The sequence below is a fragment of the Phaseolus vulgaris genome, chromosome 11 (assembly GCF_051622355.1).
Source record: "Phaseolus vulgaris cultivar YP4 chromosome 11, ASM5162235v1, whole genome shotgun sequence".
Lineage (NCBI taxonomy): Eukaryota > Viridiplantae > Streptophyta > Magnoliopsida > Fabales > Fabaceae > Phaseolus > Phaseolus vulgaris.
The window spans coordinates 48,452,348-48,478,942 of NC_143508.1; the positions used below are offsets into that span (position 1 = coordinate 48,452,348).

At 32.7% G+C, this 26,595-nt stretch overlaps 2 protein-coding genes across 5 annotated transcripts; one reads left to right on the forward strand and one right to left on the reverse strand.

Annotated features, from left to right (window-relative positions):
- The first annotated feature begins 5,771 nt into the window (after positions 1-5,771).
- LOC137831937 (G-type lectin S-receptor-like serine/threonine-protein kinase At1g67520) lies at positions 5,772-10,360 on the forward strand. The gene is made up of 9 exons (XM_068639852.2): positions 5,772-6,031; positions 6,167-7,350; positions 7,548-7,655; positions 7,748-7,947; positions 8,032-8,242; positions 8,468-8,702; positions 8,787-8,937; positions 9,012-9,340; positions 10,107-10,360. Exons 1-8 carry the CDS (start codon positions 6,012-6,014, stop codon positions 9,324-9,326), a joined length of 2,424 nt encoding a protein of 807 aa, XP_068495953.2. The 5' UTR covers positions 5,772-6,011; the 3' UTR covers positions 9,327-9,340; positions 10,107-10,360.
- Positions 10,361-17,578: 7,218 nt separating this feature from the next.
- Positions 17,579-25,696, reverse strand: CTC1 (conserved telomere maintenance component 1). Of its 4 annotated transcripts, none has more exons than XM_068635447.2 (16): positions 24,565-25,696; positions 24,077-24,195; positions 23,670-23,744; positions 23,496-23,574; positions 23,335-23,397; positions 23,170-23,247; positions 22,788-22,985; positions 22,491-22,595; positions 21,819-22,097; positions 20,921-21,406; positions 20,179-20,817; positions 20,002-20,093; positions 19,520-19,721; positions 19,320-19,434; positions 18,327-18,592; positions 17,579-18,009 (listed from the first exon to the last, which is right to left on the reverse strand). In XM_068635447.2, the coding sequence occupies exons 1-16, from the start codon at positions 25,597-25,599 to the stop codon at positions 17,839-17,841; spliced, it is 4,002 nt and encodes a 1,333-aa protein (XP_068491548.1). In that variant the 5' UTR covers positions 25,600-25,696; the 3' UTR covers positions 17,579-17,838. The 4 variants fall into 4 exon arrangements, with proteins under 4 accessions (XP_068491548.1, XP_090153771.1, XP_090153770.1 ...); XM_090297645.1 differs by having other exon boundaries at positions 23,335-23,407; positions 24,565-25,608; XM_090297644.1 differs by having other exon boundaries at positions 23,670-23,752; positions 24,565-24,879.
- Positions 25,697-26,595: the final 899 nt, after the last annotated feature.

Genomic DNA, 26,595 nt, shown 5'->3' on the forward strand with positions numbered 1-26,595 from the left:
AACGTATTGGAAACCTACAATATAAGGTCCATGAAAAGCATTGACTTACGTTAGACAGTCAACAACAATTGAAAAGGAAAAGTCAACAACAATTGAAAAGGAAAATTTACAAAGTTATTTAAGAAAAGCATTGACTTACGTTAGACAGTCAACAACAATTGAAAAGGAAAAGTCAACAACAATTGAAAAGGAAAATTTACAAAGTTATTTAAGAATGTAACTTGGAATTTGAGGTTGTTGACTGTTAAATCTGAAACTCCTTCCAAAATAGAAACTCTATAAAAGAGCATAAAGAAGAGACAGAAAAAAATCACACAACGAGGGAGACTAGAGTCAAAGTAGATTAGTTTAGTTCCTTTGCTTTTAGTTATCTTCTTTCCTATGCGTTCTATGTTTTGTAATTGTTTTTTGAAGTTAACTTAGTTTTGAAAACGGGTAACAATAAAACAAGAATCGTGTCAAATGATGTACTCTATTAGTATTTTTCTTCTTAAAAATCTATTTGGGAACTCTATTTTCGATTGAAAAGTAGTTTCTCTAAGAATATTCGAATCTATTGGCTTCATTTTCTTTAGTGACAAGGATTCCACATTTGAGTCTCTTGCAAATTGAAGATGAAGATTACTAACCATGATTTTCAATTCGTTTTAATTCTTTTTTGTTTACATTAATGCAGTTTACAATTCCAATTTATAATTTCTTTTCATTTCAATTACATTTTAATTCAATACCCTTTACATTTCTCACAATATCCTATTTTAAGTTCATACACTACAAGAAAATCATGAAATAGAAACCAATATTTAGAGATCAATATACAGAAGCTTAGGGAAATGAAATGGTAGAGAGTAATGAAAAGTGTTATAAAAAATGGGAGGTTGATAAGTAGGAAGAAAGAAGATAAGGAAGGCGAAAGTGGAAAGCATAAACATAGCAGCAAAATATGATTTTCTGGAGATGAAATACAACTACTGTCAAACCTATAACCACTGCCTCAAACTGGAAACACCTTGGTTTCACTCACTACTAAGAAAAACCTAATGAAGGGATAGAGGTTAATATTGTAATATAGCAACATTGTTCACAATTTTTTTTTTAAAATAAACTAAAGTTAAAAATATACTTAATATTATAATTAATTAAAATTAAATAAAGTTTCTATAGAGGATAGAGAAAATAAAAAATTATGTTTTATAATGACTGTCAGTATTATAAGTAGATAGATAACTTCTTATTTATTCTTTATTTTTTTCAAGTAATTGTTTTTAATTTTAAAAATAAAGAAGTTTTATTCAATTAATCTATGACGTAAAAGGGAAAATATTGGGTTTTTTGACCATGATGGGGTTTTTTTTTTGTTTTTACCAAAATGGGGTCCGTTTAAAAAAAAATTACAAATTTAGGCAAGTCGTGCCAATTCGATACGACTTCATATGCAGAAGTCGTCCCAATTAGGCACGACTTCTGCCATGTCATACTAAAGTCGTGCCAACTTGGCACGACTTCAACCCTGTCATACTGAAGTCGTGCCAACTTGACACGACTTCTGCCCTGTCATATTGAAGTCGTGCCAACTTGGCACGACTTCTGCCACATCATAATTTTTTTTTAATTTTATTGTTTATATATTGGGTAGTAAGTTATGTAATGTTAAAAACTAATGATACATCATTTTCTAAGAGTGTTAGTTTTAAGGAACAAAAAATTGGATAATCATGTATGGATCATATTAGACGGTAATGTAATACAATAACTTGATTATTTGATTAATTAAAAAAATGAAGAAAATTGTTATTGAATTTGGAAATAAATACATAAATGAAAATTTATTGTATTTGAAAAATAAATAGAGAATTATTGTTGTGAATCTGTAAAATAAATAGCTTGAGAAGTAATGATTTTACAGAACACGTAATAATGAGAAGAGATTAATTAGAACTAAACAAATTAGTAAGATTCATTACAAGATATAAAATAAAACTATAAAGTTGAACTAGAAGTAAATTATTTATGGGAAGACGTGACACAATGTGGTCTTCGTATTTGTCGTCGAGGTCTTCGTGGAAGAGGATCATCAACAACATGTTCATCATCGTTGTTATTGGCTTCATTATGAGATGCTGGTGAGGGCATTGTGGGTCGATAGTGCATGGATGATGTTGGATTATATGCAAAACGAGGGGTGAATGCCAAAATTCCAAATATATTTGGTGGAGTGGAAAAAGTACCTGAAGGAGAAGGTAAAAAGTTATACGTGTAAGGAATCTGATGGTGTGGAGAATGAAGTTACAGGGTAGAAGTCGTGTCAACTTGGCACGACTTTAGTATAACAGGGCAGAAGTCGTGCCAACTTGGCACGACTTCAGTATGATAGGACAGAAGTCGTGCCTAATTGGGACGACTTCTACATATGAAATCGTACCGAATTGGCACGACTTGCCTAAATTTGTAATTTTTTTTAAATGGACCCCATTTTGGTAAAAACAAAAAAAATAACCCTATCATGGTCAAAAAACCAAAATATTGTCATCACAAAAACTACAAAAATATATACGATTTAGACCAAATTAATGTTAAAGATATCATGTTAAATACCAGTTGGATCTCTTTCCGTGCAAAAGCAAAGTTAAAGTTAAAGTTATCTGAAAACACGTTTCTACAAAAGAACAGCCAACGAAGATCCCTTCCAATCGTCATATTAATGGTTGCTAACATGCCACATATATTTTTGGTTAGATTTTACTTTCTAGTTTAAACTTATTTTTTGCTCACTTTTATTTATTAACTTTTTTTTTAAATGTCCATCGTAGTCTTTTAAATTTTTGAAACAATTCATCGCATATTGGTTAAGTTAAATCTTACTAACATTCCTAAACTATGTGATACAATAATTCATATGATAGTTCAAGAATGTATGGTGCTACAAGACTCTCTTTATTGACTAGTTCGTCTATCTTCTTCAATGCGCCCATCTTTAGGGTTTGATAGTATTAGATAGTCTATCCTATGATGGTAATTTTCTTTGTCTCTCATCCTTCGTAACGTTTCGAGTTTATGTGTGAAAGTATTGTTCAGGTGACTTTTTCACTAGTTTATGTGTAATTTATGAAAACTAATTATATAATATTTATTTTTGTATAAATAAGGTGTTGTATTAACAGTTTCAATTAGTTGAGAATTATGAGTTCTTCAAGAGAAACTTTGAGTTATAATATACGTTAATAGTGAATTTCTAACCATAGATGTAGATTGAAGTTTGTTAACACTTCAATTGAGCCATGTTAATTTCTTCCTATGTTTTCAACCTTATTCCTTTTTATTAACAATCTAGCTGTTCTGGCAAGTTTCTCCGTTATGATTTTATTTTATTTTATTAGTAGATGATCTAGTTAATTTGTTTTAACTATTTCCACATCATTTCATTTTATCCTTTTCTGTCACATTGTCTATGAAAGATAAAACTATAAATATTAATGATATGACATAGGGTGCATGAAGCTTCCCTCCCATTTCATCCTAATATGTTTTAGTAGATTCAATTTTTCATGGTTTTTAGTAAGTTCCATTTAGTCCTTTACATAGTAATCCAATCAATCTCAATACACACTTACTAAAACCAAATCTCCCTTTCATATTAATCCCAATTTTGATCTGAGCAACTCAAACTCAAACTCACATACAAAGTATGTTAATGGAGGTATGATAAGTGTGATAACTTGGTTTATCGTGTTAATTGAATCTCTTGTTTCATGCAAAAAAAAAAATAAGGCTTTAGCACTTTCTTTTGGATATAAAATTGATTAATAATAAGTGTCATAATTCAGTAATATTTCAAACAAAAAGATAGACATTTATGGACTTTAATTGTTAATAAAGTTATAATTCAAACTTTAATTTAGGAATTTGAACCCTTTTACATATTTTTAGATTATAAGATGAATATGAACGATTTATTCTCAAGTTTGTGCTAATTTTAGAAATCTAGGGGAAGATGGAGATAAAAGAACTAAGGAGTATGAAAAAGTTTAAGACAAGATGAAAAGACAAAGTTGGAGATTTAAAACTCGCCCAAGGCTCGCTTAAGCGAGTTCACTCTAGTAAAGTTGGACTTTTTCTTGTGAAACTTGTTTATGCAAGCAATATTTCGCTTGACCGAGATGTCACTTAATCGTTGTTTCACCCAGTGAGAAAGACGTTTTCTCAGTGAAAGGATAAAGTTACAACTGTTTAAAAAGTTGTTTCTCATCCAATGAGTGGTTATTTTCTTCTAGCGAGAAGTCACTTTCTTGGAGTGGTTGAAAAGGAGAAATCAAAACGAGAAAGAGAACTTTTTGGAAATAAAGATAGAAGAAGACTGTGGAAGAGCTATTGGAGGAAGAAGGAGCTCTAGGAAGACTTTCACCTCAATCTTTCCACTCTCTTTGCCAATTTTGAGCTCTAAATGTATAGGAGTAGCTAACTCCCCATTTCGTTGGGGTTGGATGTAATGAATCTCAATTTTCTGTAGTTTTCTCTTTGCATTAGAAATCTAGACATGACTCTTATGTTGTTTTTTAGTGTTTCCTATTGTGTTTTTTTATGTTTCTAGATATTGAAAAATGTTTTTAATTAAAACTTGATTTTAAGATTAAACAACTTAGAGATGTGATTTTAGACATAGTTTATATCTTTTGGTCATTCTCAACTCTCATTCTTGATGCAAAAATTGTGTAAAAAGAACTAAGAGATTGATATTTTCACATTAAGATTTAGAACTTGTCTCTAAAACATTAGGACTAATGAGCTTATGGTGTGAATGCTAGAGTTATTAGAGATATATTGATAAGAGGAATTGCATTTAGTTGAGTTCATGAAACCCAACCCCAATGAACCTTTGTCATGATCAGATAGTACCAATCTATTTTAGTTGCTTTTGAATGCAATAAATTTAGATTTATTATAACACTTTAATTTTGAATGAACCAATGTCTTTTTGACTTTGTAGTCCCAATTAGTAAAAATACATATCGACTAACTTCTATGATTCGGTACACTTGTCAAATAGTTAACAATGTATACACTACAATTTGTAGCTGAATAGGATGTCTAGCTTATGCAGCAAACATTATCTATCTATTGCTTCTGGGGTGTTTGTTCATCTCTTTATTCTTGGAGATTCTTAATGTGATTTGGTTTATGTAAAAGGGTTGGGATACCCCTTTTGTATCCCTCTTAATTTAATTTCATTCTTTGCTAATAAAAAAAAAACATAACCTAATACAACATCTTATTCAACCTTATAAAATGTATATATTTTATACTTTAAAATATAAGTAAATTGAAGAATGTTCAAAATAGGTAATTTAAATAACTTGAACATACCATTTACATTTTTGTATAACATTACACAACAAAAGATAATCCACACTTGAAACATTTCTTAAAACATTTTAATTTATACAAAATACCATTAGAAAAATCACTACCACAATTTCATCCCTTTTACACAATTAAAAATGGTTAAAAATATAAAAGGAAATTTTACTTATGAACGACTAATTAATCAATCATATAAGTAAAATTTACAGCATTCTAAATCCAAAATATTAAGGTATTAGGTTTATAATTTTTTCTTGTCCAACTTTTCCATTTCTCAAAATTTTATGAAATTAACAACGTATTAGGCACAAACCTTATCTCATAGGATGTCAAAGCTACATTACTTTACAAAACCATTAAAATATTAATCCTTTTTCATTTATGATTTATAAGTAAGAAGAATACACTTTTATAACACTAGTGTCATCATATAACCTTTTAGATATACATTCAAAGAACATAAAATCCTTTAGTTACTTAAATTTTTCTTTTTGTGGGATCAATAGTCCATTTACTTCAATAATTGCAATAAAGTATACTGCTTTTTTTCTTCTCTCCTAGCTTGTGCTGACTGGCCATTCATTTTTGCTGCAGAATTCCATAGCCAAAGTTGGAGTGTTAAGCTCTGAAGCTTGTAATTAATAAGATTTGGAATGACCCTCTTTCACATGTTGTGAGTATATGCTTCTGACATATTCAATGCGTGTCTGGTTTTAATCTCAGAACTTAGTTTTATGTTGTCATACTTTTTTTTTTCTGTATCAGAAAGAATAACTCTCAGCTAATCACTTTGTAAACCGTCATGCAGCTTATTATTTCCATGTTTGAAGCATGCTATGAGGCATAAGCTACAGAAGGTGCTTGCTTTCATGTGCTTGTGCTTGTGGTGGAGTACTTGCATTCATGTTGAAGCAGCAAATGACAGTTTAAAGCCTGGTGATACATTGAACTTAGATACAGGACCAGTATATTCAAAAAAGGGCAACTATTATCTATGTTTTGGTTGGCTTGATGTTGGTTACAACCAGTATTTGTTTTTATCAGATATAAATAATAATTATGTAGTTTGGATGAGTGATAGAAACCAACCTGTTGCCGGGGATTCTGCAGTTCTGTCACTTAACCTCTCAGGTGTGCTGAAAATTGAATATCAACGTGGGAAGCCAACAATCCTGTATTCTCCACCTCAACCTATCAACAACACTAAGGCCACCTTGTTGGACACAGGCAATTTTGTCCTTCAACAACTTCACCCCAATGGGACAAACACTCTCTTGTGGCAGACTTTTGATTATCCCATGGACACTTTGATCCCCACCATGAAGTTAGGTGTTAATCACAAAACAGGCCATCATTGGTTACTGGTTTCATCTTTGACCAAAACACTTGTCAATTCTGGTGCCTTTAGCCTTGAATGGGAACCTGTGGGACAAGAATTGATCATAAGGAGACGGGGAAAAGTTTGTTGGAAAAGTGGGAAACTGAGGAACAATAGATTTGAGAACATTCCAGAAGATGCACAAGGCGTGTTGAAGTACAGTATAGTGTCGAATGGGGATGAAGAGACCTTCTCTTTCACATCTACAAATGAAAACATTACACATTTCTGGTCCTTATCGGATACTGGGCGGTTATATTACAATGACAAAGAGGGTTATGTTGCAACGGCTGATCTGTGTTATGGGTACAACACAGATGGAGGGTGCCAAAGATGGCAGGATATACCCAAGTGTAGGAATCCTGGTGATGTGTTCCAGAAAAAGACTGGTTACATCAGTTATCAGAATGTAAGTCTTGAAGGAAATATAAGTTATGGTTTCAGTGATTGTAAGGCCAGTTGCTGGAGCAATTGTCATTGCAGTGCATTCAGAAAAATGTATTCTAATGGAACTGGATGCATATTCTTTCACCGGATTTCCGCGGAAAATTATACTTTTGATAGTGCTGGTGAAAACTTTTACTTGCTGGAGAACATGTTAACTAATCATAAGGGTAAGTCTACTTAATTGTTTGATTAATTTCTTTAATTGATATTACTGTGTACTATATGTACGATTTTCATAATTTTCTAATTCAATCATGTTTTTTATAGCTTAGTCAGATACAGTCAGGAACCAGTTATTGCTTTGGTTGTTGAAAAATTGTAATACCAAAATATTAATTGTTATTTATGAAAACATTCTATACAGGTACAAAAAAGTGGATATGGATAGGTGCAGTAGCAGCAACTGCTCTACTTGCAATTTTCCTATTCACTATTTGCCTAGCCTTAAAGAAACGAAAATTCGTGTTTCAAGGTAGTTACCTACTTTAAAATCAATGCAGTACTCTGAGCACAATCTTTTGATAATTTATCTCTGCTTTACTCTTTCTGATATTCATCAAACAGGGAAGAAAAGGCAAAGGATGGTGATGAAGATGGTACATTTGGCAACTTGTAGTCGGTCATCTGCAATTGAAGATTTTGAAGTTGATTTGAAAAAGGGAAATGGCCTAAAACTGTTTAATTATACATCAATTATGGCAGCAACAAATGAATTTTCATCTGAGAATAAGTTAGGACAAGGAGGCTTTGGACCCGTTTATAAGGTGACTTGAAACCAGTGAAGTTATGCATTTACAAGTTTGTGTCAATTAGAGTACTGAATATTTATTATTTTACTGTCATTTTAGGGAATTCTTCCAACAGGCCAAGAGATTGCTGTAAAAAGACTTTCAAAAACATCTGGACAGGGAATTGTGGAGTTTAAGAATGAACTAACACTAATATGTGAACTTCAGCATATGAATCTTGTGCAACTACTTGGTTGTTGCATTGACGAAGAAGAGAGAATTCTAATTTATGAGTATCTGCCAAATAAAAGTTTGGATTTCTATCTATTCGGTGAGTAATATACAAGAGTACATTTAACTATGTGTTCTTTCGTATGAGAAACACAAAATATTGTTTTCACTATTATGTATCAATTAGAATACATATATAGGGAAGCTTCTAGTTTTCTTAACTATGGTTTTTCAGTGATGATTGAGGACACTCAACAATCACACTACAAAAGTTGTTTTTCTTTTACTCAAATACTAACCATCACTATATATTGACATTTGGAAGATTGTACAAGAGGCAAATTACTAGATTGGAAGAAGCGGTTCAAAATAATAGAAGGAATTTCTCAAGGATTACTCTATCTTCATAAGTACTCAAGACTCAAAATCATCCATAGGGACTTGAAAGCTAGCAATATTCTTTTAGATGAAAATATGAGTCCAAAAATATCAGATTTTGGGATGGCAAGAATATTCACACAAGAATCAGTCGCAAATACCAACAGAATTGTTGGGACACAGTTAGTTTAATAGACTCTTTTGTTCCCTATTCCATGAATATATAAAAATTATTTCATCATGTTACAAATTAGTTTTTCTTGCAGTGGTTACATGTCTCCAGAATATATGATGGAAGGAGTTTTCTCTCCAAAGTCTGACGTTTATAGTTTTGGAGTGTTGCTACTTGAAATTGTTAGTGGAAGAAGAAGCCTTGGTTGCTATGGTGCTGATCGCCCATTAAATTTGATAGGACATGTATGTAAAATTAGTCATATTGAGTTATTTTTTCTTATTGTTCTCTTTGTCTAATTTAACTAAAATATTCACAGACATGGGAGTTATGGAAAGATGGTGCATCTTCAGAGTTAGTGGATCCATCAATAAACGAGTCATTTGATTCTGATGAAGTACAAAGATGCATTCATATTGGTCTCTTGTGTGTACAACATTATGCAGATGATCGACCAACCATGTCTAACATCGTATCAATGTTGACAAACAAAAGTGAAATAGTTCCCTTACCTGAAAGACCAGCATTCTACGTTGGAAGAAAGATCATTCATGATGAATTATCTTCAAAGGGGTTTTGTACTGAGTCTACAATAGAAATTACAACATCTACAATCGATATGACTGATTCCTAAGAAATATAATCAAGGTGAATAATTTACTTAATAGTTGGAATATAAATAAAATGCTTTTAATGTTGTTTGAAGTGTTGGATAATGGTAGATATGATATAATTTTTGTTGCTTTATATTTTAACTAAAGGTGTATTTAAGTTTCTTCCTGGACAAAGACTTTTAAGAAAAAAAACAGAAGAAAAATTATAATTTATATTGAAATGTTTTTTCAATCTAGTAATTTGCTTCTTGTACACTCCAACAAATTCTAACAATTTATGTATATACTAACTTCTTATTTTATAATATGTTTGGTTCCTCTTCAAATAAAATTTTATGTTGGAACTTTATGTTTCTACTAAGTGCACTAAAACTTGGTTGATATTCTTAATTTACGGGGTGATATCTAGACACTATACCCACTAATAGACTAATAGATATGTACTTGACAAACAAATAAATTAATATTTTAATTATATTTAATTTGTTTTTTAATTTAAAATATTATTATATTATTATAATGGTTTATCAATTATATGTAATTTACTTTTTGATGTCATCTAAATCTTTTCCCTTAATTTAAGTAACAAAAATTGCATTCATAAATGACATACATTATTTAGCAACTTCACTTAGAGCTATACTGCATTAGTAAAAACAAGGTTTGAAAAAAAATTTGAAAAAAAAATAGTAAAATGTAAAAATTAAGAGATTAGAGAAGGAGGCACATTATGAAATTTTCATTCCACTGTAATAAAGTAGACTGATATTTTTTTTTTCTTTTTTTCTTGACACGTGCAGATACAAGCCATGCATGTTACCTGCAGAATTCCAAAGCTGAATTTGAAGCTTGAAATAAGATTTATTAGGATGTCTTTCTTTCAAGTTTTGTGAGTTTGGTTTTAATTTCAGAGCATAATTTAACTTTATTTTACATTTATTTTTCTAGTGTTCCAAAATTTAAAGCATGGTGATACTTATTTTCATGTACATGTTGTTGTAGAGGGGTACTTATATTCACGTTAAAGTAGAATGATAGTTTAAAGCATGGTGATAAATTGATTTATGCAGAAACATAAACACTGTTTTGAAAAAGAAAAATATTATCTATATTTTGGTGGATCGATTTCTGGTGATGAGAACACTTGGTTTTATGCACTACAAATAAGGATATTGCAGCGTGGAACAGTGAAAGAAACCAACCTATTGAGCAAAATTCTGCAGATTCTATCAGCAGATCTCTCTGAAGTGTTGAAAATAGAATCTCAACGTGGGAAACCAATGGACACAAGCCACCTTAAGCTATCACCACCTCGTTGGAATATCTAACCAATGAATCTCAAACACGCTTATTTAATTATGTGTTCGTGTGTTTGAAATATACTGCACTCTGTGTACAACACTCACAATACATATTTACAAAATGTCCAATTTAAAATACATCTTTTTAGTTTTTGACATAACTGAAACACAACATTAATCAAAGTAGATAAGGTGATTTTTAAGCTAAGAATTCATAAACTTGTTGATGCGATCCAAGTTCTTGATTGTTGATTGGAATGGAGTGAGGTAGCGGAAGGCTTTGAAGAGGAAGAGAACCGAATGGAATTGAGAGAGTTAGGGTTCGATAGTGGTGAATGCAAGGGAATGAGGTTTGACTAACCTTCCAAGGTTCACAAGGCTAAAGGAGGCTCACTAGCAAATAGAGATCTAGGAGAGAATGAGCTTCTATTTCAGAATACTTCATTCAATATATATCAAATATGAATACAAGAGGTTCATGTGAGGTATTTATAGATGAAAAAGGTGAGGGTAACTTGCTCCTTAAGCTACCATAACCCTAGTATGGTGAGGTTTGGTGGCTTAATGAGGGGCGTGTATGTCCTTTTAAGACGCTCTAGAGACACTTTGTGTGACATATGAGGCTTTCTAGAGTGTCTTTGATTCATCTACAAAATACTCTTGAAAGTAAATGAAAATACAAGTCCTATACAAGAGTATTCTACTATTTATACATTTGTATGACTAGAAGATATAATGGAGCACATAAGGAATGGTCACTCCAAGCCTCAAAGTGTAGCACAACTCACAATACATTAAAATTCCAAGAAGGTCAATCTTTGTGGTTTTCTAGGTTGTTTTTGGATAGAATAGTTTGGGTTGCCCAAGTTTGAAGGGATAAAAGATATCGAGGTTCAAGGTAGTTTTATGGTAGCTTTTGAAGAGTCATAGAAAGAACAAAGGTTAAGAGTTTGAGGAAGTTATAGAAATGAAAGGTGGCGGTTATCAGTTGTCTTTGAATTGTTTGGAAGTTTGTTTGTGAGGCTTTGTTGCAAACCTTTTTAGGAAGTGTTAGAACAAGGATTCATGATTTTGATAGGTGATTTTTTATGGTTAAAAGGTTTAAGGTTGTGATCTCTAGTTGGGAGAAGGAAGGTGAGGTTTCTTGATTTTCTTAGAGAAACGCAAGGGTGTGGCTGGGGTTATGGGGTGTTACCGAGTTGATCCTTTTGATTTTTGGTGATTCTTGTCAAGCTTAAAAGGTGGAAGAGGTACATGGAAGCTTTGGAAGAACACAAATAACATGAAAAAAATGGAATAGAAAAAGACAATAGAAGATAGGGAATATGAAAAAGTAAATGGAATAGGGGTGTTGGAAAGAAACTCCATGGTTTTGGAGAGAAGGTTTGCAGAAGCATGTGTTTCAATGTAAAAACCAAAAACATGTAAAGAAATGAAAGAAAAAATGGATTGAGACAACACAATGGGGAAACACATGTCACGTTCAATGGCTAAGTGCCTGAAGATTCACCACTTGAGAAAACTTCTCAAGATAAGAACCAAAGCAAAAGAAAATAACTTTTGAGACTCAAAATATCAACTCACAAAGATATTTTCATTCAATATTCACGAGTGAGTTTACAAATGGAAGAGAATCCCTTTTATGATGGGGGAACTTGTCTAAAGAGTGGAAAAGACAACAAAATTGAGTTAACTTTTCTAATCAAGAGTTAACTCCACTATGCATGATTAACACATGATAATTTCCTAAACTTAGAGAGTGCAAATGGGTAGTTCCTTCAATTTAGAGATATGTAATGATTAAACTAAGAAAATCAATGATGACTTGAGGAAAAGTCTCATGGGTGGCGCCTAAGATAGCTCCAATCGATACAAAGAAGACTCTTGAAAGGTTGAAGGGTCAAGTGGAAGAGTCAAACTACCCCATGTCATATGAAAATGATATGTAGTAGTTTAGAAGCTCCACAAGACACTTCTAACTCTATAGAATTTGTCCAAGGTGTTGCAAGTTCAAAGCATAAGGTTCTAACTTCTCTCAAGTTCATCTAATGATTAGGCAACTACTCATGCACAAAGTTCTCTAATCTCTTCTTCGAAATCATAGTCTTCCTTTTATTATCCATCCTTGGAATCTCCCTTATATTCCTTCTTCTTTGGCATACTTCTTGTCTTTATTCCTCTTAGCTTATCTTCTCTTTTTTACACAGACTCTTCTCCATCCTTATTTATATCACAGCTCCCTGAAAAGGGTAAAAATTTTAAGTGGGCAGAAAAATTTGAGAATAGTTTTCAAGAGCCTAAGAAGAGATTAACATCTACCCTTGTGTTAGCCTTTCCAAATCCTAATGGAAAATTTGTAATTTTGTTATGTCTTTAAAATGTGATTAAGGTGCATTCTTATGCAATATAGGAAAGTAGTAGCATATGTTTCTGGGAAATTAAGAGAACATGAAAGAAATTGCCCAACCTGAGATATGTCGTGAGTCTTAAATATCATGGTCTATTGTTAATCCTTGGTATCATCCCTAAGGACATACATTTTGATCATCAACATGCCCTATTAATCATGACAAGAGAAGAGGTGCATAGTCAAAACATAAGAAACGTAGGTAGTTTGACTATAAATGACAAACCACTTCATTACACAAGGGTTCACATGTTGTATCCTCGGGCGAGCAACTTCTCATAATTGGTTTATGAAGATGTTTTCATGTTATGGTTCCTGAAAAGTAATATAATGATTAATTGACCCCATTACATGATGCAACACATGATGAAATGTCGCGACAAGGATATGCCTCTTTTGTATGACCGTTTAATAATGTTGAACCAAGTGGTGTTCAAGCTTTGAAGAATCTAAAACCCTTTGAAGGATGTTGAAGGTTGTGCTTGCTGTTCCTGAGTTGTCTTAGTTAGGATCTGGGGTAGATTGTGTTTTGTAATCCACTCTTGATTGAATCCAAAACATAGGCAGTCTCAATCTTTTTAAAGAAAAGTGTTTTTCAAACTAAGTGAAAAACAACCGATTGTTTTGTCGAAACAACCGATTGTTTTATACTTAGGTGTTTTTAGAAAAGGTTGAAAACTGTTTTTCAAGTGGTTGAGCTGTCAAAACCAAAACAACCGATTGATTTGTGGAAACAACCGATTGTTTGTTTTGGTACCATAACAAAAAAACTATTTTGTGCTTTGACTGAGCATTAAATGTTTTCTAACTGTTTACGCTCCAGTTTTTAATGCTTTGACCAATCTTTAAATGCAATGAATAGTTTGTTATGATTTGATAACAAACAACAACTTTGTTTTACAAATAGAAAAACAGATTTGGATTTTTCACAACTTACTGATTTTGAAAGAGTTGAGATTGCTTAGAGATTGAGTTTGATCAAAGAGTGTGAGATAGGATTTTCTCTTGTATTCATTTCAGATTTGCTTCTGTAACAAGTGTAATCCTTGTATCTGTTGAAAGAAACCTTTGTGTGTTTGCTGAGAAGTGTTGTGTGTTCTTGAGGGGATCAAGATCAACATTCTTAGTGTTGGTGTGTTGGCCAAGAGAAGTGTGTGTCTTGAGGGGATCAATGTCACTTTCTTGGTTGTGTTGTAAGTGATCTAGGTTTGATTGCTTAGTGGAATTTCTCAGTGGTTTCTAAGAAGACTGGATGTAGCTCTGGGTTTAGAATGAACCAGTATAAACATCTGTGTGCATTCTCTCTATCCTTAATCTCTTTAAATTTAGTTTTAATATTTGCAAACTGGTATAAACAACCGATTGTTTTTCTGATGCTGTTATTTTTGCTTTGTGTTTTGGCAAACTGAATTTCTTATCATTTGTTTCTTGAAGTAATTTCATTCTTGCCTTAAAAGTTTGCGAAAACCCTCTTTAAACAATTCACCCCCTCTAGTTTAAAGCCATCCTTTCTAACAAATAACACACCTCATGTTGTATGGCATGAACTTGATGGGAGAGTCAAGATTCATGTTAGTGTGGAATAACTTGTTGGAAAAAAAACCTTGAAGAAAATGAATATCTTTAATTTAAATGGTGTGTTACATCTTGAAAGGTTTGACAACAAACATGAACAAGAAGACGAAGAAATTCCATTGCCACAAGAACATCTTGCAGGTAGTCATCCTTAGCCCGAAATCTTCCTTGAGTTGGCGATCTTAACACAAATTTAGGGGAATTCAAAATATACAGGAAAATATGCCGAGCATTGTTAGAATGTATGGCCAAAACAAAAGGAGGGCGAATTGTTTCACAAGATTTTCGCAAAGATTGAAAATCGAGTGAAAAGATCTGTAAAATTAATCAATTGATTTTTTTGTTCAATCGGATTAATTATCAGATTATCAGTTCTTTATGAAAAGAAACCATCTGTTTTATCAAAACAACTAACTATTTAATGTAGCAAAAAACAAAGAACGGAATTTAAAGTAGTATATTAGAGTAAGGAAAGAGAGATTCACACAGAGAGATTTATAATGGTTCACTTTTAACCAAGAGTTACATCCAGTCCTCAGCTAACCACTAAGAATTAACTGTGCAGTCAAAACTAGATTACAAAATACTTCAAGAATGTTGATCTTGGACCCCTCAAGAACACACAACACTTCTTAGTTACACCACAGATTCCAAAAACCCTTTCTGAAAATAATAGAAAATCCAGATTCCTACTTTACACAAGCAATTATCCAAAAGCTCTTGATATTCTCTTGAAAAGGTTTTTGATAAAACTCTCTTGTTTTTCAAATGATCATAAAATAGTATCTATATAGACTTAATAAAAAGGTTAAAACAGTTATATCATTAATTAAAAACAGTTAAAATCATTTAAAAGCAGTTTGAAATTCATAACGGAATTATGGTAAAAACACTTGATTTATTTTTAAAACAAACTGATTGATTTCTTTTTTTGTTAAGGACAACACATAAAACAATCAGTTCTTTTGTCGAAATAACCAACTGATTTTGCCTCACAGAAAAGACAAACGAAAACTAAGTGCAATTCAATCGGTTGTTATGATAAATCAAATGGATGAAAAACTTGTCGTAGTCATCAGACTTTGAACAAAAGTTTTTTCAACTAATTGAAAGCACGAAACAACTGACTAAAATTAATAGAGATTTTAGAAAACACTTCTTTTAAAAGAGATTTAAGAACACACACATTAGCCGATTCTTTAAGTCCTCAAAACAGATTTGGAAACCTCAAAACACCTTGTTCAACAAACATGAGGTTGGATATCAACACTATCAACACACATTTGGGTCGAATCAAAGATATACTTCATGAGCTTGAAGGCAATGAAGAACATTGTATTTTTATTGTGTTATTCTTATTCTTAGTTAAATATAATGTGTTATTAGACATTATTATGTTTGTAATTTGTTTTAAATTCTCATGACATTAACACGTCTCTCCATTTAGGATTCTAATATAGTGACTTCATCTATTGTGTATTGTAGTCACTGCCTATTTCATGTTCATCCCATGTTTACCAGTGATAAGTGAAAGTTGTTATTTTGTTTTCTTTGTTTTATTGGATATAAATTTAAAAAAAAAACAATACGTTAAAAATAAAATAAAATTTTTTAATTTTGTCAATTCATATTTCATAATATTTATGAAAATATGCGGATTTTATTATACCAATATGTTTAAATAGTACACTATTTTTAAAGTATATTAATTATTCAAACTATTAATAATATTAATTATTTTTATTACTATTATAATTATTAATATAACTATATATATACAATGTATAATATACAAAATTAATATATTAAATATTAGATAAATTTATGTAACAAAAATATTTAATTATATTATTAATAACAACATATAATTATAAATAATAAAAATAAAATTATAATATAAAAAAATATAGTTATGTAACAAATGTATATAATAATAACTATTATTTTTATAAATTTTAATATATTTAATAATATTATTTCAATTTAATAAAAACTTATTTTGTATTATATTTTTTAGTTTTTTATAAAAAAATATTGAAAATTATGGATATTATATATTACAAAAACTTAATTAACTCAAATCTAAAAAAATATATATCATAATTTATTATTCAAATATTTTTTAATAATAAGAGTAAATTTGTAAACTTACATTTTACAAATTTAAAATAATTTTTAAATTTTCTCTTAACTATCATATCTCTCACAAACTTTAATAAATCATCTTCACTAATTCAATTTAATATTCTTCAATTAAAACAACCTCACACATTCTCGTACATCTTCTTCCCACAAATCTCATTCCCAGTCCAAACACAACAGTCCAAACACATCTGAAACATTTTTTTCGGAGGGCACCACATATATATATATATATATATATATATAATAATAATAATAATAATAATAATAATAATAATAATAATCTGGCTTATTTGTGATAACTTCATTTCAATTTTTTATATATTTTAAAATGTGGATAACTTTCACATGGCATAATGATTGGATAACAAATGTCGATTGAAATTCTTTGCACTTATGGTGCACACTAAAGACCTTCATCCATGATTAAATAAATATTATAAACACATTATTCTTTTAATTATTTATTTTTCTTGTAACAATTGCATAAAGGTGTACGTAACTAAATGCTCTCTTTTATTTTTTTAATTATTGCTATTAGTTTTAATATACCGAAAAATTATATAAGCTTTAGCTTTCACCTTTTCTTTTGGTGAAGTTGGCTTGATGTACATGTCGTGGTTAAGTTTAATTCTACTTAAATTCGCATTAGAATATATCAATGATTTCAAGGAGCAATGTTGTTCTTCAATTTACCATGAGCATGAATAAGTGTCTCAACAAACTGTAAGACACCTCTTCAATATACCTAATTAAAATAGATTGTTTAAATTAATTTATTTCCTTGTCATTCCATAATTAGAGCAGACTAAAATTATAAATCACTAATATGTTTCTTGCTATTACATAATTTGAAATAGTATTCAAATACTTTTCTCCTTTTGTATAAAATGAAACTAAACTTTTCCATGCTTTTCAAAAAATGTTTGTACAACTTCTACTTTTACATAGAAGAGAAGCCCAAAAGAAGTCAGCCAAACACAACCTAGTTACAACACCTATTTCAGTATGCTACTTCTGTTATATTTTACCTAGAAATTATAGTATACTAATTCACAAAATGCATGTAATCCTATTTAGGTTCCGAAGTTTGTCTGACCACAGGCATTAACTTTTCAAAAGTTCATGAATCATATTCCTTGCCTCAGCCAGAGTGTGTGGGTAAGAGACTTCTTCGGCCCATATATTCCGCATGTTATGCACATTCAGCATTTCTGTAAGGTATTCCTCTCCCAACTGGCTTGTTTCCTCTGCATCCATCCCACTAGCAACAACATTCTGCTCATATCAGGTTAAACACCTTAATTAGACAAATATGTAAGAGCCAAAGAAACTGAAATGAGATGAGGCCAGATGGAAAATGTATTATTAACTTATAAACAAGGGGAGCAAGCAGTGAGCAACAAATCACACAAGAATCACGACCAAACGTACTATTATTAACAAACGAAGTTTTTCGTTTACTTTTGCCTGTGAAGAATGTAGTTTTGATAAAATTGACACAATATACCAGTCTCAATATTTCTCTACTCTCCAAAATCTTCATGATAAACTAATTTTGTCTGACTATTTCCAATCAATATATGTTAACTCACCCATATTCCACCGATGCATGCATTGAATATTATCAACTTGAGGAGGTTTTCATCGGAACTGCAAAGAGCATTACCAGAAGTAACAGAAAAAATATGATCTTGGTGAGGAGAATCAACATATAATCCCTGGTTTTTCACAATAATTTTTTTGTGCTTTTTCAAAATTCTCCCTAGATGATGAGATGTGGTGAGTTCTTCATTTAGTCTCAACAGAGTTGCTGCCCTTTCTGCACTAGCCCAGCAACAACACGATGATGATCCATCTTCTGCAAGAATAAAGAAATGCGGGGGGAAATATCATAAAAAATGGTCACAGAGAAGCTTAGCATAAAGTGGAGATCCAAAACATGAGAAAAAGTGATGACGAGTCTTCTTTGTAGATTCTGCACATCAAGTATCATGTAAGAAGGGGCTGCTTTTTTTTATGACAAAAATTGTCGTAGGTGAAGTATTGCTTTAATGTGATAGGAGAAAGCACATGCTAACCACATTAATATCTTAGAATCCTTACAATTAGCCTTTGTTAAAATAGTGTAATTCTATAGTCTAAAAGAAGTTTGTTTCCTACAAGATTTGCTACAACCCAACATCTAAATACAACTTATTGACAGCAGGAAAAAATTGACATAATTGATAACAAAGCTCAGGTGTAAGAATGCTGGCAAGTGAATACTAATAGATATAGGCATAACACAAATAATTGAACAAGGAGTCCATGTCAGAAACGAAAGAGCAACACAAACTAAATAATAGAAGATAGGAAATAGAAACTGGGCCAAGCCAAAAAATGTGGACATAAATTATGTGGAATTATTTATAAAATATTTAAAAGATGTTTATAATGTATATAACACTAAGTAAAACAACTGTCAGTTAAACCACATTTGACAAACAATACACGCACTTGCACAGGCAAGACAATGAAAGTGATTATAGCTGACTTTTCGTGAGTAACACTTAAAATGAGCTTACTTTTTAACACAAATAACTTACCCAGCAAAAAACAAGCAAGTGGAATGTCCAAAAGTGTCCCCTGAGCATTAATTTTTGTTTCTGCAATAAAATTTGTAGTCTTTCTCTCTATAACTAAAACAAAGACCGCAACTACCTGTTCACAAAAGACAGCACAAAAAATAATGTTCTCTGAGAATGAGAGCACAAATATTTCATGGATAAATGTCAAATTAATTTACCCTGCATCGAAGCACTATTTTCTTGTGGCTCAAGCTCCTAGGCAATTGGGAGATCAAACAAGAGATATAATTTCGAGATGCATCGTCAGCATCTTTGGTAGAGTTTAAAAAAGAGGACCTGTCACCGCATTGTTTGTCACATACTTTCATGGATTTTATTACAATAAATGACACAGGCAGCAACATTAATTTATTTGGTGCCCTGCAGAGCAGAAGACAAGGAATCAATTATGTTGCAAATTAAAGACATTTCACATAATAAATGTGAGGATACTCCTTGATATAAGTGCATGTGGAAAAATGGAAGAGTAAAACTAAGTATACAAAACAGATTGACATACAAGAATACATGCAACACAGTCGTCAAGGAAATTTTGTTTTCACAGAGCAGTTCACCACTGACATTACTATTTTTTCTTTAACAGTGCAGTGAAACAAAATCTGGATTCCAATTATTTCTTGTTGGATAATCCAATGCATACCTTGCGTTGAGAATTCGATGAAATACTGCAGTTACACCAGGTCCAAATCCAGTAGGAAAAGTATGTTTATTTACAGAACCACAAATATTAACCTAATAAGAAATAAATGAACAAGATTATGCTGCAAAATAAGCACAGAATGAATATAAATATAGAGTGAGATGGGATTGCAATTACAATATGGTGATGCACTAAAACATGAATGCAGAAATTGCTTCTTGTCCCAATGAGGCCTTTCAACTGAAGAGCATCAACGTTTGCACCACTTGAGCATGAACTAAAGGAACCAGAGCCAATTTTATGAATTTCAATCACATTTCCCTCAAGAGACATCAAATTGCCCTCAGGGAACAGGCTGTTTGATCTCTGAGTTCCGAAACAAGATTTAGGTCTATCCTCTAAAGTCCCAGTACCTAAAGAAAGGTTAGCACTATCTTCTGATATTGCAAACTGCAAGCTTAGACTATCTTCCAATTCCATAACATTATCCTCCAAGACATCTGCAAGAGTGATGGGGAGATATAGGTTAACATCTGAACTGACACTTGAAGGTTCACCATAGGACCTCGGCAGAAGATTTTGATGATTAGGTGAAACTCCACCAATTGTAGGAGATGAAGAATCTTTTGCAGATGTATATTCTGATAGATGATCAGAAAGGTTCTCATCGTAAATAACTGAAAGGCTCCAAATATGTTTTCCAGAATCAACAAGTAATTTACCACTGCCACTGCTCCCACAGTTGGCATCTTTTGTACTTCCAAAGCAGTTCTTTATGTTATGATCTATGATGTAATAATCACCAATCTGCAACAACTGAAATGTAGTAGAGAGTAAATTAATACTTGGGTTTTCCCTAATATATAAAATCAGCTAATACCTACTATCCTTTGTAGGCAGGCCAAAGATAACAAGATACCTGGTACTTTAAAAATCTATCTGCTGAGAACTCTAGCAAAATTTTCCTTGAAGAAGGTTTTGAATTAAAACTTGTATCTTTCATAGGTGACATAGAGCGCAAGATAGCTGGGCAAACCTCATTCTCATTTTGAAGGCTTTTAAAAGTAACCAGACAAGATAAATCAGGAGAAGATCTCATGTTGACACAATATTTGTTCTCTTCTGGTTTCCTGGAAGAATTAGAACAAGCACTGAGCTCATAGATGGAAGTCTGAAATTCATCCTTTGATGAACTTACTGATTCCTTAATAAGTTTCTGCCTCTTATTGGAAAATTTATCTTCATTATTACCACTCAGACAAGATTTCGATAGTTCCTTTGTCTTGTCCCAAGAAGCATTGTGTGGATGAACAATTCTACTCTTCCCAGCAAACAATAAAATGAATGGAAAAAGTATGGCTTCAACAAAAGTACTTGACTTGCTACATCCTGCTTTATTAGAATACTGCAATAATTGAAACAGGGCCATTAGCAGAGTAGAATTGTTGAAAAAGAATGTGGAGATTTTACAACCATGGAACATTTTAAGATGAGTAATGCTACAAATGTAAAGATTAATAAAAAAAGCACCTCCTTTATCACATCAAAATACTTCAGCAAAATTTTACATGGATCTGCAAGCAACTAAAAGGCTGCACACCAAAAGTGGTTATGCTTTTTTGAAGGGTTAAATACAGTCTTAAGCATACGTAACATAATCTGAAAGGGTTAATTACATTAGTCTAAGCTGATACTTCACAATCTTTAACTCTACACTTCCTTTTTTACCATGCAACTGTTCTAATGAAGATTTGATAGCAGTTCATCAATGAAATTAATGACTATAATTTCTGACTAAATATAACACTAAAACAAACCTTTTCTTGAAGAGGAAATTTGTGAGATACTCTAAGCAAATGGTAGGATCCAGGCTCTAATGTCTCATTTTCATTCTTACTATTTATGCATGAGTAAAGGGGAATCTTTCTGCATTTAGCATTCTTCCAATGACAGCAAACAAAAAATGGTGTACATAATTCTCTTTCTGCTTTGGAGCAATTAAAGATAGTGCTACATGATAATGACTCACTCCCAAGACTTTCAATCTGATCCACAAGTTCGTCTATGCTGTCCATTAAAACTTCATAGTCCGTCACCTAAAAATCCAAAATGACTGTTTAAACACATAATTCTGAGGACAACCTAATTACCTAATACTATGTGATCAAGTTAGGAATTTATAAACACTACTTTCAGACTGTCAAGAAAAATAATTACTAAACCCAACTCAACCTCACAAAAATCAGCTTGGAAAAGAAATCAAATACTTGGCTACAAGTACTCACAAAATTATGAAATCAGTTGAACCCTCAATTGAGTCCACAAAACAAACCCACTTTCCAGAACTGCAGAACCTCTTCACTAATAAATTTATAAGGGTTAAAAATGTTTAGTCTGCAAAAGGCAGTGTTTAATTTTAGTCCTTCAAAAATAAATAGTCTCATTTTAGTCCCTCTTTAAGAAAATATGGATAACATGGGACAACAAACCTCATAAATTTCGTTGGGATTCCAAGTTAAGGGAATGTCTGGTATAAGAATATCAACACGACCAGTTGCATCAACCATCTGCAGTCTTCTAGTTGATGGATTAATCTGAACAGGAAAAGCAAAAAGCCATAAATATGAGAACCAAATTATTAGTAGTTATCAACAATATCCAAGATTCATTTAAATTTTTTCCAGTGAAATCATGTCACATTAAAAAGAATAAAATATATGTAACAACCATTGACAACTATGGTTTATTCGCAAGCATGGAAATGACAAATTCATTGAACCACTAACCTTAAGGTATCCAAGCAAAACAACACCTATATCTTCACTTCGAAGGATCCTCCTAAATGACCTGCCATTATATCTTGCTTCACGTGATAAAATACTGAAATGGTTGCCAATAGGCAATAATTTACAGTGATTTTCTGACTTCATAATTCTTAGCAAGGTGTGTATACAGTGACAAATGAAGATAGACATCGGTATTACCTGTAATAAAACAGATGAAGTAATTTATATCCTTCAGTGGTTAAAAACAAATTCCTTCTATGAAAACATAACGAAATTCTTTTTTTTTGGATGAAATAAAACCTGTATGCTATATATAGATCATGTTAAATCAAAACTTTACAAAGTATCAGAAGAAAATTAAATATAAACACAGATAACATACCAATTTCAGAAAACTGCAATGCAGTACTCTACCACAACCATTATAGTCATGTGTGCACAGCCCCATGAGAGCGCCTTGCTAGCAAAGGGAAACATTATTACCAAACTAAAGCAGCAAAAAATTGGTACACACGAAATTTTCCCAGCTGTCAATTTGTTGACAAACCTGAGTTTGAAATATTGATGAAGGGAAAAGTGCACTAGCATACATCTGAACTAGCCCTTCTTTCTGGTAAAACCTTGCATAATTAAATTCATTAGAAATGGAACAGAACAAAGAGCTACAGCCCAACTAAGAACACCTTCAACCCAAAGGAAGAAAATTACATGCTTTGATCCCAAAATCTCCTTGTCAGATAAGATACCAGCAAACTTTTTCCGGAAGCTTGAGACAAGAAGTAATACCCTACCACGAAAAAGGAATAACATATATTCCAGCAATCTTTAAAACTCTCAAGTTCCAAATCAATTGCAATAAAAGTAAATCAAACTAGTCAATACCAGAGTCTTGCAGAAAATGGTAACGACTGAATGAACTTCCCTAGCATCCCGGAAGATGGAAAAACTACATTACACCTGCAATACTGAACTGAATGATCACTTTTCTGCAAAGAATATGAATAGGCGACTTCAAATAGGTCAGAAACATTTAAGGAACAACTAGTGCATAATTGTTGAGGAAATCAATTGCTTTTCTCTCGGCTGCCTTCTTGAGAGACCCTTAGAAAAATATGCAGCTAATATTGTATCGTGCAAAGCGTACAACAATTCAGAACATGACCATGCATATTTCAGTCACATGCAGTTGCTTGCATTAGCCCAAGTTCAACGTCTACAGACTGTGTACTTTAAGCATTTATGTGATGACAATTTGAACAGAAGCAAGCAGTTATAGTAGCGATACATACACAGTTTGGCAAGGGGAGAAGGATTGCACAATAATGCTGGTCTTGATGCAGGCCCCAAGAATAATAATTTTTGTCCACGAAAACTTCGGATCCACAATATGCACATTTCTTACAGATAACTGCAAACGGTAATGACTTTTGGAGTCAAAACTTAAAACTCAAAATGGGTTGCAGATTATATAACTCACGAGATTAATTTGTAAGCACTGTTAAGTAAAACATTTTTACATGGACATCTAACATTAATTTACCCTATTGCCACATCATGCTAATGAATGAGATATTGTGATAAATGAGAACATCCTATTGGAAGTCCGTCGAAAGAAATGTGATCTTCAACATGGTGCTACATTTACAACCCAACAGATATCTCAGGAGGTGAAATCTATCCTGACAGCGCAAAAAGAACTGTGTTCTTCAATATGGTGCTACATTCACAATCCAAAAGATATCTCAGGTCAAGAAAACAGCAAATTTGCTTCACTTACAATGGAGCCAACTCTCAGACCATGCATCGAGGTATGCAGTTGATCAGTTAAAAGAAGCCACACATCATGGTCCAACTCCAGAACCATCCCTTGCATGTAAGCACCTTTAACTACACCAGTATAAGCACCACATTCACCCTTTCCCTTGATCCCACTCTTCAAGCTTGGCATGCATTTCTCCGAAGAAGACCCAACATGCAGAACCGACTCATCTACAGTTACATACATCACTTGAGACTCCTCCTTCGTAAAGTAAACCACCTTCTTCTTCAAACCAGACACCACAACGCGGTTGTCAATCAGTTTGGTGATTGCAGGGTGCCAAGAGGAAGCACTGTCACGAAAATACACAATCTCCATTTTGGTAAAAGAATGCCCCTTCCTACTCTCACTCAATTTGTCAATTAAAACGTCCTTGGAACAACAAAGCCTACAGTCACAACAAACTAATTGCACTAAAAACCCTGGCAGGTTCACCTTAGGGCCTGAGTTCAAGTCAGAGGTACTAGCCGCCATGGTGCACGGCACGACAGAGAGGGGACCAACGGACTCCACCACCCCGTGAAAGCTTCTCATTCTGGCGCCGGATCCTCGGGTACAATTCGGCGCCAGTGGAAGCGAATGCACAGCGTTGGAGCCGTGGTTGGGGTCGGAGAAGCGCCAATTGATGATCTCTAATAGGCCGTGGGCGACATCGCGGTCATGGCGCTTGAAGGGGATGAAATTCCAGACGGTGACGCGTATTTCCCTGTTCAGAGCGTCTGGGCGAAAGTGGAGGAGGTCGCAGCAGAGGGTGGCGGAGGCGTCGGAGAAGCGGAGGCAGGAGCACGGAGGGGAGAGGGAGAGGGCGGGGAGGGTTAGGGTTAGGGTTCCGACGAGGACGGTTGAGCAGGGAAGGGCGGTAAGGACGTGGCGGGAGGTGGAACGGTGCAGCGGGGGAGTGGAAGAGAAGAGGGAAGAGGCGGCGGCGGTTAGAGGGCGAGGAGAGTGAAGGAGTTCTGCTAGACTCATCACCGTAGCGTTTGCGTCGTCCATTGTGTTGATGAAACCGGTGGCACGCCTAGTGTTGGCGGCTTTGAACACCGGCGGAAACCAGGTTTTCGAATTGGATGAAACTTATAAGAAGCGTTTTTGGGAGGGAAACTTTTTTAGAGTGGTGATTCACGGAACTACTCTTTTATTTAAAACAACCAAGCCAAACATACTTTCGTACAATATTATTTTATTTTAAAATAAAGAGTAGTGATATATGTAACACAAATCCGAAGATACGTATAATCTCTAAAATGTAGGACACGGAACACGGATCTATATATTATATAATTTTGAATTATATAAATTGAAAATAAATATTTATATACAAAAATATGTTTCAGATTCTTTGGGAGCAGAAGATATTTCTCATGACTGGTTCAAAAGAACTTGTTCCTTATTTTTATAATCATAATAAAAATTTATACAATAAATTTGAGTTTTTAGAAAATTATTGTATTTATACCGTTTAAAATGGTGTTAGAACTGTGTTAGAATTTTAAAAAATCCAACAAATATTTTTTGAATTGAACACTTCACTAATAAGTGTCCTACGAGTGTCGACACCGATACGTGTGTCCGACACGGATACGCCCATTTAAGAGAAGTGTCTGAGCCTCATAGACCTATGAAGCTCGGACACTCCTCTTAAATGGTGTGTCGTATCAGATACCGACATTCGTGTGACACCTGTAGGACACATATCCGTAAAGTGTCTAATTCAAAAAATATTTGTTAGATTTATGACAATTTTTGTACGGTTTTAACATAATTTAAAAAAAATATTAATTTTCTAAAAAATCAAACTTTATTGTATAAATTGTTATTATGATTATAAAAATAAGAAACAAATCTTTGTGAACCAGTAATGAAAGAACATTTTTCTACTCTAAAAAAAAAATCTGGAACATACTTGTTCACATAAGTCTTTATTGTCAATTTATATAATTCATAATTATATAATATATAGATTTGTGTCTTTTTATCCTACATTTTAAA

Coding starts and splice junctions, on each gene's coding strand:
- LOC137831937 (XM_068639852.2), top strand. CDS start 6,012: ATGACCCTCTTTCACATGTT. Junction 6,032..6,166: donor ATGACCCTCTTTCACATGTT/GTGAGTATATGC, acceptor ACCGTCATGCAG/CTTATTATTTCCATGTTTGA. Junction 7,656..7,747: donor ACGAAAATTCGTGTTTCAAG/GTAGTTACCTAC, acceptor TTCATCAAACAG/GGAAGAAAAGGCAAAGGATG.
- CTC1 (XM_068635447.2), bottom strand. CDS start 25,599: ATGGACGACGCAAACGCTACGGTGATGAGTCTAGCAGAACTCCTTCAC. Junction 23,575..23,669: donor CCATTTTCTGCAAGACTCTG/GTATTGACTAGT, acceptor TTTTCGTGGTAG/GGTATTACTTCTTGTCTCAA. Junction 18,010..18,326: donor CATGCATCGGTGGAATATGG/GTGAGTTAACAT, acceptor TGATATGAGCAG/AATGTTGTTGCTAGTGGGAT.